A 14,367-nucleotide genomic window follows, 5' to 3' on the forward strand; every position below is an offset into this window, starting at 1 on the left:
ACCCAGCGAAAACTATGTTTTTAACAAGGGAAAATATTTATTACATGTCTAGTGAAAAAGGAAAGAAGGAAAGATACAAAACTGTATGTACAGAAAGTTGTATATATGCAAATCTTACCTCAAAAAAGAACTTCAATAAAATATTGGATTCTAGTTAATGATATGCACACTAAAACATTTGGGGGGAAATGTACTGTTGTCAGCAACTCACTTTAAAATGCACCCAAAAAATAAGATGAGTTGATGGACAAATGTATATGTGAAAAAGCAAATATGGTAAAATGTTTATAACTGTAGAATGTAAGTGGCTGTTACATAGGTGTCCAGTGTAATATTCTTTCAACTTTTCTGTTTGAAAATGTTTATTTTAAAATGTTGGGAAAACAGAGAAAATTGCCTTTTATGATGCCAGAAATACTACATGTACAGTATAATTATAGCTAAATAATATTTAAACAGTAAAACTATTAAAGAAAATACATTAAAATAATAGTAATTATATTGAAGTGGTGTGTTTGCATGTGATTTTGTATCTATTTTTTTAAACTTTCTGTAAAGTTATGCTACTTTATGATTTTAAATAAATTCTTGTATTTTCTCATATTGTGTTAGAAAGGATAAGATAAACTATGATTGTAAATACTTCATAATCACAAAACATATTTATTCAACACATATGTATTAAGCACCTAAGATGTGGCAGGTTTTGCCCTAGGTTTACGTAAATGTATAATGATAAGCATGGTAAATACATGCTGCAAACAGAAGTAAATAATATGAAGATTAGACTTTCCAGAAAGAAAATAAATTCAAGGCATTTCCAAAACCAAGCAGATCTTCTTCAAAAATAAGACCAGACTCTTATGGCTCGTGCCTGTAATTCTCACACTGGGAGGCCAAAGAGGGCAGATTGCTTGAGCTCAGGAGTTCGAGACTAGCCTGTGCAACATGGAGAAACCCCATCTCCATGAAAAATACAAAAAATTAGCTGGGCATGGTGGCACATGCCTGCAGTCCCAGCTACTTGGAGGGCTGAGGGGATCACTTGAGCCCAGGAGGTCGAGGATGCAGTGAGCTGAGATCATGCAATTGCACTCCAGACCAAGACACTGTCTCAGAAAACAAACAAACAAACAAACAAACACAAACTCTTGGAATCTTATAATTTGTTTTCACTAACAGCTAAGTATAGTAAGAGGTTATGATCTAAAAAGAGATTTACCACCAGGCATGGTGGCTCATACCTGTAATCCCAGCACTTTGGGAGGCCGAGGTGGGTGGATCTCTTGAGGCCAGGAGTTCGAGACCAGCCTGGCCAACATGGCAAAAACATGTCTCTACTAAAAACACAAAAATTAGCCAGGTGTGGTGGCGCCTGCCTGTAATCCCAGCTACTTGAGTGGCTGAGGCACGAGAACTGCTTCAAACCAGGAGGCAGAGGTTGCAGTGAGCTGAGATCCTGACACTGCACTCCAGCCTGGGCAACAGAGTGTGACTGTCTTAAAAATAAAAATAAAAATAAATAAATAAAACTGAGATACCACCTCACAGTCACTAGGATGACTACTGTCAATAAAAAAAAACAGAACAACAAGTATTGGTGATAATGTGAAGAAACTGGTACCCTTGTTCACTATTAATAGAAATGTAAAATGGTATAGTTGCTATGGAAAACAGTACAGTGGTTCCTCAAAAAATTAAAAACAGAATTGCCATATGATACAGCAATTCCAATTCTGGGTATATATCCAAAAGAATTAAATGCAGGGACTTGAACAGAAATTTCCATACCAATGCTCATAGCAACATTATTCACAATAGGCAAAAGGTAGATGCAACCCAAGTGTCCATCAACAAATGAATGGATAAACAAAATGTGGTATACACATACAATGGATTATTCAGTCTTAAAAAGGAAGGAAATTCTGACACATGCTGCAACATGGATGAAACTTGAAGACATTATACTAAGAGAAATAAACCAGCCACAAAAAGACAATTATTACATGATTCCACTTACATGAAGTACCGAGAGTAGTCAAATTTATAGAGATGGAAAGTAGAATGGTGGTTGACAAGCTGATCCCAAAATTCATAAGAATTTCAGAGGGCAAGGGGGAGTTGCTTAATGGGTGTAGACTTTCAGTTTTGCAAGATGAAAAGGGCTCTGGATAACAGCTGCACAATGTGAACATACTTAACACAAGGGAACTATACACCTAAAGATAGTTAAGATGGTAAATTTTATGTTATGTGTATTTTACCACAATAAAAAACACAATGAGATAACACTTCATACCCACTAGAATGACTATAATCAAAAAGACAAATAATGACAAATGTCAGCAAGGAGGTGGAAAAACTGGATCCCTCTATCCTTCTTTTTTTTTTTTTTTTTTTTTGAGACGGAGTCTTGCTCTGTCACCCAGGCTGGAGCGCAGTGGTGCAATCTCAGCTCACTGCAAGCTCCGCCTCCCAGGTTCACGCCATTCTCCTGCCTCAGCCTCCCAAGTAGCTGGGACTACAGGTGCCTGCCACCACGCCTGGCTAATTTTTGTATTTTTAGTAGAGACGGGGTTTCACCATGTTAGCCAGGATGGTCTTGATCTCCTGACCTCGTGATCTGCCCGCCTCGGCCTCCCAAAGTGGTGGGATTACAGGCGTGAGCCACTGAGCCCAGCTAACTGGATCCCTCTTATATTGCTAGTGGGAATGTAAAATGGTGCAGCCACTTTGGAAAACAATCTGGCAGCAGCAAACCAACATGACACAAGTATACATATGTAACAAACCTGCCCATTGTGCACATGTACTCTAGAACTTGAAATTTAAAAAAAGTAAAAAAGTAAAAAAAAAAAAAAGTTTAGAGTTAACACATGGCCCAGCAATTTCTTTTTTTTTTTTTTTTTTTTTTTTTTTTTGAGACGGAGTCTCACTCTGTCGCCCAGGCTGGAGTGCAGTGGTGCGATCTTGGCTCACTGCAAGCTCCGCCTCCCGGGTTCACGCCATTCTCCTGCCTCAGCCTCTCCAAGTAGCTGGGACTACAGGCGCCCGCCACCATGCCTGGCTAATTTTTTGTATTTTTAGTAGAGACGGGGTTTCACCGTGGTCTCGATCTCCTGACCTCGTGATCCACCCGCCTCGGCCTCCCAAAGTGCTGGGATTACAAGCGTGAGCCACCGCGCCCGGCCCAGCAATTTCATTCTTAGGTACAAACCTAAGAAAAATGAAAACATAAAAATCTGTACATGAGTATTTATAGCAGCATTATTCATAACAGCCAAAAGGTGGAAACAATGAAAATATTCATGAATAGATGAATGGACAAACAAAATATGGTATATCCATACAATGGGATATTATTCAGTCATAAAAATGTATGAAGTACAAACACATGCAACAATATGGATGAGCTTTGAAAACATCTTGCTAAGTGAAAGCAGTCAGTAAACCACACATTGTATGATTCTATTTATATAAAATGTCCTCATTAGGCAAAACCATAGAGACCAAAAGTAGATTAGTGTTTGCCTAGGGCTGAGGGTGAGGGAGGGAAGAGGATGGGAGGAAATGGAGAGTGTTTGTGAATGGGTGTGAGGTTTCTTTTTGAGGTGATGAAAATATTCTAAAATTAACAAACTGTGGTGATAGGTGCACAACAACTCTGTGAAATACTAAAAACTATTGAATTGTATACTTGAAATGGGTGAATTGCATGGTATGTAAATTATATCTAAATAAAGGTATTTATATATACATAAACACATATATACATATATAGATACATATATATATATAAAGAGGAAGAGAGATTTACAATAAACTTTCTTCTCACCTTTCCATATAAGTAGTCACCAAAATGGAAGTATTTGCCCAAGGTAAATGTTCTCAAAAGTGTTTCAAGCCTCAAGACAACTTCCATATTAAGTAAGTAACAGACCTTCATTTAAACATTAGAAAATTACCCCCAAAAAAAGCACTTCTGAAGGCTTATAATCAACTGAGTTCTCCACTACTGGGTGGCTCCACTACTTTGCCGCAAAGGGAAGGAAAAGAGAACTAGTATGTGCCCAGGACCGTATATATGTTATTTTGTTTACTATTCACAACAACACTTGGAGGTGGGTATTACTATTATCATTTATCAGATGAGAAAACTGAAGCCTGGAGAGGTTAATAAATATTAATAATAAATAACATTACTAATAAATAAATAATAAATATTAAACTTGAGCACATATTTTCCCATTGGTTTCTAAAATTTTTCCCCCTAAATTAGGTGTGAACATCCAAAAATAGATTTTTATATGTTTAGCGATGGTTAAGCATGAAGACTACTTTTTTACCTATATAATACATTGGTTAAAATGAAGAATCATCAAAACTTATCATAAACAGAATTATTTTTATACTAACCTGAGTGTCTGTTATTTCAGCCATAGACTCCCTGTTGATATTTGCTATGTCGCTGAAGAGTCTATCAATTGCCTCTGGTATGTTAGGTGAATTATCATTTGTAACCAGCTTTTCAACAACTTCTGAAACAACAATGGATGATAAATGTGCTGTGAACTATTACCATTGGCTAAATGTAGCAAATCATTTTTAAACCTATGCCTAAATCATTGGCCAAATGAATACAGCATGAAGGAACTTGATCCTTAGAGTAAAACCAAACTGGAGATTTAAAGTTTCTCTAAGCTAGAGTATAATTTTCAAATAAAATTTGCATTTTTTGGGAGTCACTTGTTTATAACTTAATCATTACTCGTTCTCAGAAAGTAAAATGCATTGACTTCACAAATAGTAATGTTGTTAGGTAATATTAAAAGTACAAAACAGGCCAAGCATGGTGGCACACGTCTTTAGTCCTAGCTAGTCCAAAGGCTGAGGTGGGAGGATCACTTGAGTCCAGGAGTTCAAGGCTACAGTGAGCTATGATCCTGCCACTGTACTCCATCCAGCATGGACTACAGAGTGAGACCCTTTCTCTAAAACAAACAAAAAAACCCTACAAAACTGAACTTAACAATGTCTTCAAAACTAGAAAATGTAGAAATTCTGAAAGAAGATCTGGATATGTGCCCTGTAAAACTGAAAAACTTATTAATATTTTCAAGCATTAGACAGACATAGCTAACTGCTGGCTCTGAAGTCTTGAACTTACTTTGCGAGAAAAAAATGACATGCTCAATTAGCAACATTAACCAGCTATTGAATCTGCACAAATGATGTCACCATTTTCTAAATGGTCTGAGCTCCAGACTCCACATACTAGGCCATGGAATTCGTTCAAACCCAAGCATTAGCTGGGTACGATGTTCCATGCCTGTAGTGCCAACTACTCAGGAGGCTGTGGCAGGAGGATCCCTTGAGCCCAGGGATCCTTGAAACAGGCTGGGCAACATAGCAAGACACCATCTAAAAAAAAAAAAACTAAAACTAAAACTAGGCCAGGTGCAGTGGCTCATGCTTGTAATCCCAGCACATTGGGAGGCTGAGGCAGGTGGATCACTTCAGGCCAGGAATTCGAGACCAGCCTGGTCAACATGGCAAAACCCCATCTCTATTAAAAATACAAAAATTAGCTATGCGGGGTGGGGGGAGGGGGGAGGGACAGCATTAGGAGATATACCTAATGCTAAATGACGAGTTAATGGGTGCAGCACACCAACATGGCACATGGATACATATGTAACAAACCTGCACATTGTGCACGTGTACCCTAAAACTTAAGGTATAATAATAATAATAATAAATAAATAAATAAAAATTAAAAAACACAAAAATTAGCTATGCGTGGTGTGCCTGCCTGTAATCCCAGCTACTGGGGTGGCTGAGGCATAAGAATTGCTTGAGCCTGGGAGGTTGAGGTTGTAGTTAACTCAGATCGTGACACTGAATTCCAGCCTGGGCAGCAGAGCAAGACTGTGTCTCAAAAAAACAAAAAAAACTAAAACTAAACAATAAGCATGATGTAGAATCACAATTATGCCCTTCATGTTATCAGAATTGAGGTTTTTTGCAAACTCATGTGACAGAAATGTCCATAAGCTACATAGTTCTAATTTCTTGCAACATTCCTGAGCCTCAAATTAGCAAAAATGTTATTAATATTCATACCAGTACTATAAAAGCACCTTCTAAAAGATTTTTAAGCTGCTAAAATAAACAGAACTTTTACCTTGCTACAATAAAAAATAAATCAGCTACAAAAATTTCAGTTAAACATATGCTTGAAGTGATGGATATCCTATTTACCCGACGTGATTATTACACATTGTATGTCTGTATCAAAATATCTCACGTATCCCGTAAATATATACACCTACTATGGACGCATAAACATAAAAATTAAAAATTAAAATTCTAGCTAAACATAAGACTACAGATTCAAACAAAGACTTCACAAAGCAAATTAAAAAATATTTAAAATTCACACATTTTAAATACTTTAGGTGAAAAAATATATATGAAAATAAAAATACAAAAATTAGCCAGGCACGGTGGCGTGTACCTGCAGTCCCAGCTACTCCAGAAGGTGAGACAGGAGAATCGCTTGAACCCAGGAGGCAGAAGTTGCGGCGAGCCAAGATCGGCCACTGCACTCCAGCCTGGGCAACAGAACAAGACTCCATCTCAAAAAAAAAAAAAAGAAAAAAGAAAAAAGAAAAAAGAAAAAAAAACCCTCTATCTTTCTTTCTCTCATAAGTTGTTTAATGGAAATACTGATGTTAAATATCTTGACTCCTCTAAGATTAGGTAAGTATTGGGCTGAGGGGCATATATTTATATAGCCCTTACTCAAAATATTGGTAACAGAATCAGGGAGATTTTTTAATTGATGTTTTTAAAAATACAAATATTGTTTAAAAAACAGATTTTTAAAAACATTTTTGAGAAGAAAACAAAACCCCAATATAAACTTTTGTTTGTTTGTTTTGTTTTGTTTTTAAGACAAGAGTCTCACTCTGTCACCTAGGCTGAAGTACAGTGGCCGATCTTGGCTCACTGCAATCTCCGCCTCCCAGGTTCAAGCAATTCTCCTGCCTCAGCCTCTTGAGTAGCTGGGACTACAAGCACATGCCACCAATATACGTTTTAAAAAAAACATCCTGGCCAGCCGTGGTGGCTCATGCCTGTAATCCTAACAGTTTGGGAGGCTCAGGCAGGTAGATTGCTTGAGCTCAGGAGTTTGAGACCAGCCTGGGGAACACAGTGAGACTTCATCTCCACAGAAAACTTAAAAATTAGCTGGGTGTGGTGGCTCACACCTGTAGTTCCAGCTACTCGGTGGCTGAGGTGAGAGGATCACTCCAGCCCAGGAGGTGGAAGCTGCAGTTAAGCTATGAGCTGCAGTTAAGCTATGATCATGCCACAGCACTCCAGCTGGGCGACAGAGCAAGACCTTGTCTCTCAAAAAAAAAAAAAAAATCCTAAGATGTTATTGTAGAATACCAATAATAGTTTCTGGTTACATAGTTTATGAGACTATGAAGACATATATTTTGATCTGTGAATGTTCTCTTAAGTGGTTAATGTTTTATTAACTCATTTTTGTCTAAATAATTCTGGTCCTTTCAAAACATATTTTCAGTGTTATTCAGCTGAGCAACTTCACCGACACCAGCTGAGGCAATGACAGCATTGCAGTCCTTTAAGGATAAAATGCAGTCAGCAAAGCTGGGTAAGTGATAGAGATCACATAGCTGAAAGGTTGAGAGTTACACTATAAAGAAGAGATTTGCATCTGGGAGAAGCTCAGAAAAGAAATTCAATTTGTTTTTGTTTTTGTTTTTGTTTTGAGACAGGGTCTTGCTATGTTGCCCAGCCTGGCCTCAAACTCTTGGGCTTAAGTGATCCTCCCATCCAAGTAGCTGGCATTACAGGTGTGTGCCACTGCACCCAATGAAAAGAACTTCTATAAGGCCGGGCGCGGTGGCTCACGCTTGTAATCCCAGCACTTTGGGAGGCCGAGGCGGGCGGATCACGAGGTCAGGAGATCGAGACCACGGTGAAACCCCGTCTTTACTAAAAATACAAAAAAAAATTAGCCGGGCGTGGTGGCGGGCGCCTGTAGTCCCAGCTACTCAGGAGGCTGAGGCAGGAGAATGGCGTGACCCCGGGAGGCGGAGCTTGCAGTGAGCCGAGATTGCGCCACTGCACTCCAGCCTGGGCGACAGAGCGAGACTCCGTCTCAAAAAAAAAAAAAAAAAAAAAAGAAAAGAACTTCTATAAATGCAGTCTACGGCTGGGCAAAGTGTCTCACGCTTGTAATCCCAGCAATTTGGGAGGCCAAGGCAAGGGGATTGCTTGAGCCCAGGAGTTCGAGACTACCCTGGGCAATATAGGCAGACCCCATCTTTACAAATAAATAAATAAAATTAGCCAGGCATGGTAGCCCACACCTGCGGTCCCAGCTACTCGGGTGGTTGAGGTGGGAGGATCGCTTGAGCCTGGGAGGTTGAAGCTACAGTGAGCTGTGATCACACCACTGCACTCCAGCCTGAGCGGCAGAGACTGTCTCAAATACAAAATACAGTCTATTCCTGAGATGAGAAGACAGCAAACCGTATTAAGGTTTTATCAAGCAAGATTGTACGTTTTGAAAAAAATTATTAAATTATCTTCCTGGCTACAGAAAGAAATTGTGATTTACAACATGATTTCAGTCCATTTAATTTAAATGAGATGCATCCTAGTTAAAACTGGGGGGGGGTCACTCGATTGAGGCAGCCACGTTAATCTGTATCAATTAATTCTGATTAAGTAGATAACATTCTAGGTACTGTATAATAGAAAATAAACATTTTCCCTGTCCTTGAGGAAGGGAGCTTCTGTTACAACATGCAAAAATCTATCAACTGTCCTGCCAAGTCTTTCCCTGTGACCTCCATCAACTCAACCAGTCATTCAAAAGCCAAAGCAGCTCAAAGACCTGCCAAAATCAATTCTAGATTTTACTCCAAGTCACAATAATTATATGCAACTTCTTTAGTGAGAAAAGAATCAGAAATGACAATAAAATTAACATTTGCATATTGCTTTCCAGTCTCAAAGCTTTTTCATATGCATTCTCATTTAATCTTCAATCTATTCTGTAAGGAAGATATTTTTATTTCATAAGATGTGGAAACTAAGTTTTAACAAAATGAAGTGACTTTTTAAAAATCAGGCCTTTTTGCTGGATAAAGTGACTTCTTGATGGTGATAAAATAGAAAGTAGTAAGCTAGGACTTGAATTCAGGCTTTCTGATTTGAAATCCTGTACTTTCCACTGTACTGGTTCTATCAGGAAGGATCTGGAACAAGTGACAAGCTAGGACACTCAGACAACTGAAAAACAGCAGAGAGGAAAGAAATGAGCCAAAAGCATTCAGAGCGCTACACTATAGCTCTGATTGTGGGCTAAAGAAAACTATTCAAACTGCAGAGGTTGGTTTGAATGAGGACAGCCAAAATATCCAAAACAGTGTCAAAAGGGTCTGGCAAAATCAGGCAAACAGGTTTAGTCATAGACTAAAATTACATTGTAAATCGTAATTTCTATCCACGGTCACAAAGATAATAATTTTTCCTATATAATGTTCCAGGAAGTCCCAAATGACAAATTGGATATGGTACAAGAGAATCCAAGCAGCGAGTCATAAAGCAGAAGTCAGATGGAACTGTGTGTACCATAGTTCCAACAGATCTATTCACAGCAGTGTATTGTAGCGCTGAGCAGTGTCCTGCTCCTGGAGAGTAACTAGGGATGGATGCAGGGCAGGCTAACCTCATGAAAATCATGACAAGCAGAAATGATACACCTCCACAGATGAAAAGCTCCAGCTCTCTGCTTCCTGGTGGGGAGGGAAAAGAGTTGATCTGTGCCTCTAGTGCCCCAACTTCTCCAGGGCTGCCAAAAGAACTTGCATATATCTCTCTAGTTTTGAGGCTCAGATGGGTCCGGCAAACTCTAGCTGCTCAGGGGAGAATGGGAGACAGTGGCTTGAGCTGGTACATGCCATGGCTCTCCACTCTGGCTCAGCCCAGAACAAGCAGACAAAAACCACAGCTTCCAGCTTCTCTCTGGGGAGAGAAAGAGGTGGTAGAGGCCCCCAGAATCTCTGGCAAGGCTAATTGGTGGGGCCTTTCTCCTGTACAAGACAAGCCCATGAAGAATGAGAGAGGTGCCTTAACACAGGCACCAACAGTGGGTCAAGGAAAATGAAGAACCAGGCAAAGATGTTCCAAACAAAGGAACAAGATAATCTCCATAAACCAACCTTAATAAATAGAGTTATATAATTTACCTGACAGAGAATTAAAACAACTCTCATGAAGATGCTCACTGAGGTCAAGAGAACAATGCATGAACAAAGAGAATTTCAACAGAGATAGAAAATATTTTAAAGTACCAAAAATTTCTCCAAGAAGATATACAAATGGCCAATAGGTATATGGAAAAAATCTCAACATCACTAATCATCAAGGAAATGCAAACTAAAATTTAAAATTACAATGATATATCACCTCACATTCATTAAGATAACCACTATCAAAAAATAGAAAATAAGGCCGGGTGCAGTGGCTTATGCCTGTAATCCCAGCACATTGGGAGGCCGGGGCAGGTGGATCACTTGAGGTCAGGAGTTCGAGACCAGCCTGAGCAACATGGTGAAACCCCGTCTCTACTAAAAATACAAAAATTAGCTGGGCATGGTGGCGCCACCTGTAGTGCCAGGTATTTGGGAGGCTGAAGCAAGAGAATTGCTCGAACCTGGAAGACAGAGGTTGCAGTGAGCCAAGATTGAGCCACTACACTCCATCCTGGGTAAGAGTGAGACACTGCCACAAAAAAAGAAAGAAAGAAAAGGAAGGAAGGAAGGAAGGAAGGAAGGAAGGAAGGAAGGAAGGAAGAAGGAAGGAAGGAAGGAAGGAAGGAAGGAAGGAAGGAAGGAAGGAAGAAAGAAAGAAAGAAAGAAAGAAAGAAAGAAAGAAAGAAAGAAAGAAAGAAAAGAAAGAAAGAAAATAAGTGTTGGTGAGGATGTAGAGAAATTGGAACTCTTGTACACTGTTGGTAGGATGGCAAAATGGTGCAGCTGCTATGGAACACAGTATGAAGGTTCTTCAAAAAATTAAAAATACAACTCGCATATGATACAGCAATTACACTTCTGGGTATTCATCCACATGAATTGAAATCAGGGTCTTGAAGAGATATTAGCACTCCCATGTTCACTGTAGCACTATTCACAATAGCCAGGATGTGGAAATGATGCAAATGTCCACCAGCAAATGAATGGATAAAGAAAATGTGGTATATACATACAATAAAATGCCATTTAGTCTTCAAAAAGAAGGAAATTCCGTAATATGTGACAATATGGATGAACCTTGAGGACATTATACTAAGTGAAATAAGCTAGTCACAAGACAAATATTGCATGGTTCCACTTACATGAAATACCTAAAATAGTCACATTCATAGAACCAAAGAGTAAAATGGTGGTTTCCAAGGGCTGGGGGAAAGGGGTAATGGGGAGTTACTAAGCAACGGGCATAAAGTTTCAGTCAAGCAAGGTGAATAAGCACTACAGATCTGCTATACAATACTATACTTACAGTCAATAATGTATACTTAAAATTTTGCAGATAGCAAATCTCATATTAAACGTTCTTACCACAATAAAAAAAGAAATGATACAACTCCAAAGCTAAACAGGTGCCTAGAATATGCCCCTAGTATGTTAAAGCTCAAATCTGATGGCCAGTATAACTTAATCCAAACCAACACCTTCCCTATCTACAATGCTACTATTCTTTCTTCCTTTGGATATAACAGGCTCAGAGAATAGAGCAAACCTAAACCTACAAACTGAGCTCATCAGAAGATAAAGCAATGTTAAGTTTTGGAAGGCAATTGGCTGGGGGTGGAGGGAGGCAAAAGCTGACAATATCATGCTAATCACAAAGGAATTTCCAACTTGATTCTGGTGAGGAAACCTATCTAGTCACATTCAGAACACTAAACTTTAGAGACTAAAGGATAGCTGTGAATGCGGTGGTTCACACCTGAAGCCAACACATCTCAGAGTCTCACCCAAGGCTCACAGCAGCAAGGCCCACAGTGGGTATGTACTCCCTGGTTATCACTGATGGTTATTCAGGGCCCAAGGGCTCTTTAGTTAGCAGGTGATGAATCCTACCAAGTCTGTATCCTTCCCTTCGAGGCAGTGCATTCACAGCTGTGGTGGCTACAGGGAGAGACCCCTTCTGCTTAAGAAAAGCGGACAGAGGAGTAAGTCTTGAGCTTAAGTGCCACCTTGGCCACGGTAGGGAAAAACACCAAGCAGGCTCTTGGGGTCCAGGATTCCAGTCCTTGGCTCTTGGACACCATCTCTGGACCTAACCTGGGTCAGAGAAGAGCCCACTATCCTGAAAGATGAGACCCAGGCCTGGAAGATTCACCAGAAGCTGACTGCAGAGCCCTTGGTCCTTAAGTAAACATCAGCAGTAGCCTGGCATTAGTCCCCATGGGCCTGTAGTGGTGGGCAAAGGGATAGACTCCTTTGCCTGGGAAAAAAGGAGGGAAGAGTGGGAAGGATTTTGTCTGGGGGTTTCAACACCAGCTCAACCACAGTAGATTAGTGCACCAGGTAGATGTTTAAGGTTTCCATCTCCAGGTCCTGGCTCCCAGACAGCATCTCTGGACCCACCCAGGGCCTGGGAGAACTCCATACCCTTAAGACAAAGACAAAAGGCTGGCTGGCTTCACCACCTGCTGATTGTAGAGCTCTAGGGCCTTGAGTGAACAAACGTGGTAGCAGCGGGCCTTGGTTACAAAGGTGGTTACAGCGGACCCTGGGGGAGACCCAGTACTGTGCTGGCTTCAGGTTTGACCCAGTACAGTCTCGGCAGTGGTGGCCATGGGGATGCTTCTGTCACCCCTCCCCCAGATCCAGGCTTTCAGCACAGAGAGAGAGAGACTCTGGGAGAAAGTAAGAGAGAGAAAAGCCTCTGCTGGGTAATCTAGAGAATGTTTCTGGATCTTATGGAAGGCCACCAAGGTGGTACCTCTATGAGTCTGCAAGAAACAAAGCATTACTGTACTTGGGGTGCCCCCTAAAGCAGATACAGCTTAGATCACAACACCAAAGTCTTTTCATAAATCTGGAAAGCCTTCCAAAGAAGGACAGGTACAAATAAGCCCAGACAGTAAAGACTACAATAAAGACCTAACTCTTCAATGCCCAGACACCAAAGAACATCTACTAGCATCAACACCATCCAGGAAAACATGACCTCACCAAATGAACTAAATAAGGCACTAGGGACCAACCTGGAGAAACAGAGACATGTGACCTTTCAGAGAGATAATTCAAAATAGCTGTGTTGAGGAAACTCAAAGAAATTCAATATAACACAGAGAAGGAATTTAGAATTCTATCAGCTAAATTTAGCAAAGAGATTGAAATAATTTAAATTAATCAAATAGAAATTCTGAACTAAAAATGCAACTGGCATACTGAAGAAGGCATCAGAGTCCTTTAATAATAAAATTGATCAAGCAAAAGAAAGATTTAGTGAGCTTGAAGACAGGCTATTTGAAAATACACAGTCAGAGGAGACAAAAGAAAAAAGAATAAAAAACAATGAAGCACACCTGCAGGATCTAGAAAATAGCCACAAAAGAGCAAAGCTAAGAGTTACTGGTCTTAAAGACGAGGAAGAGAAAGACATAGGGATAGAAAGTTTATTCAAAGGGATAACAGAGAACTTCCCAAACCTAGAGAAAGATATCAATATCCAAGTACAAAAAGGTTATAGAACACCAAGTAGATTTAATCCAAGAAGGCCACCTTAAGGCATGTAATAATAATCAAACCCCCAAAGCTCAAGGATAAAGAAAAGATCCTAAAAGCAGCAAAAGAAAAGAAACAAATCACATGCAATGGAGCTCCAATATGTCTGGCAGCAGACTTTTCAGTGGAAACCTTATAGGCCAGGAGAGACTGGCATGACATATTTCAAGTGCTGAGGGAAAAAAACTTTTACCCTAGAATAGTATATCCAGTGAAAATATCCTTCAAACATGAAGGAGAAAGACTTTCCCATACAAACAAAAGCTGAGAGATTTCATCAACACCAGACCTGCCTTACAAGAAATGCTAAAGAGAGGATTTTGATCCTCTCTTATAATAATAATGAGCAATAAAAAATAATCTGGGCCAGGCGCAGTGGCTCATCCCTATAATCCCAGCACTTTGGGAGGTCAAGGTGGGTGGATCACCTGAGCTCAGGAGTTTGAGACGAGCCTGGCCAACATGGTGAAACCCCGTCTCTACTAAAAAGTACAAAAATTAGCCGGGAGTGGTGGCAGAC

At 39.9% G+C, this 14,367-nt stretch overlaps 1 protein-coding gene across 2 annotated transcripts in view; it reads right to left on the reverse strand.

Moving 5' to 3' along the window:
• The window catches only part of TEX11 (testis expressed 11), a 399,429-nt gene that overhangs the window by 359,925 nt on the left and 25,137 nt on the right, over window positions 1-14,367 (reverse strand). For both annotated transcript variants that reach the window (XM_055266828.1, XM_055266827.2), the window contains one exon: window positions 4,417-4,538. In XM_055266828.1, coding sequence (XP_055122803.1) covers window positions 4,417-4,538 — 122 coding nt within the window. The remainder of the gene's footprint in view (window positions 1-4,416; window positions 4,539-14,367) is intronic.

Source organism: Symphalangus syndactylus, chromosome X (genome assembly GCF_028878055.3).
Source record: "Symphalangus syndactylus isolate Jambi chromosome X, NHGRI_mSymSyn1-v2.1_pri, whole genome shotgun sequence".
Lineage (NCBI taxonomy): Eukaryota > Metazoa > Chordata > Mammalia > Primates > Hylobatidae > Symphalangus > Symphalangus syndactylus.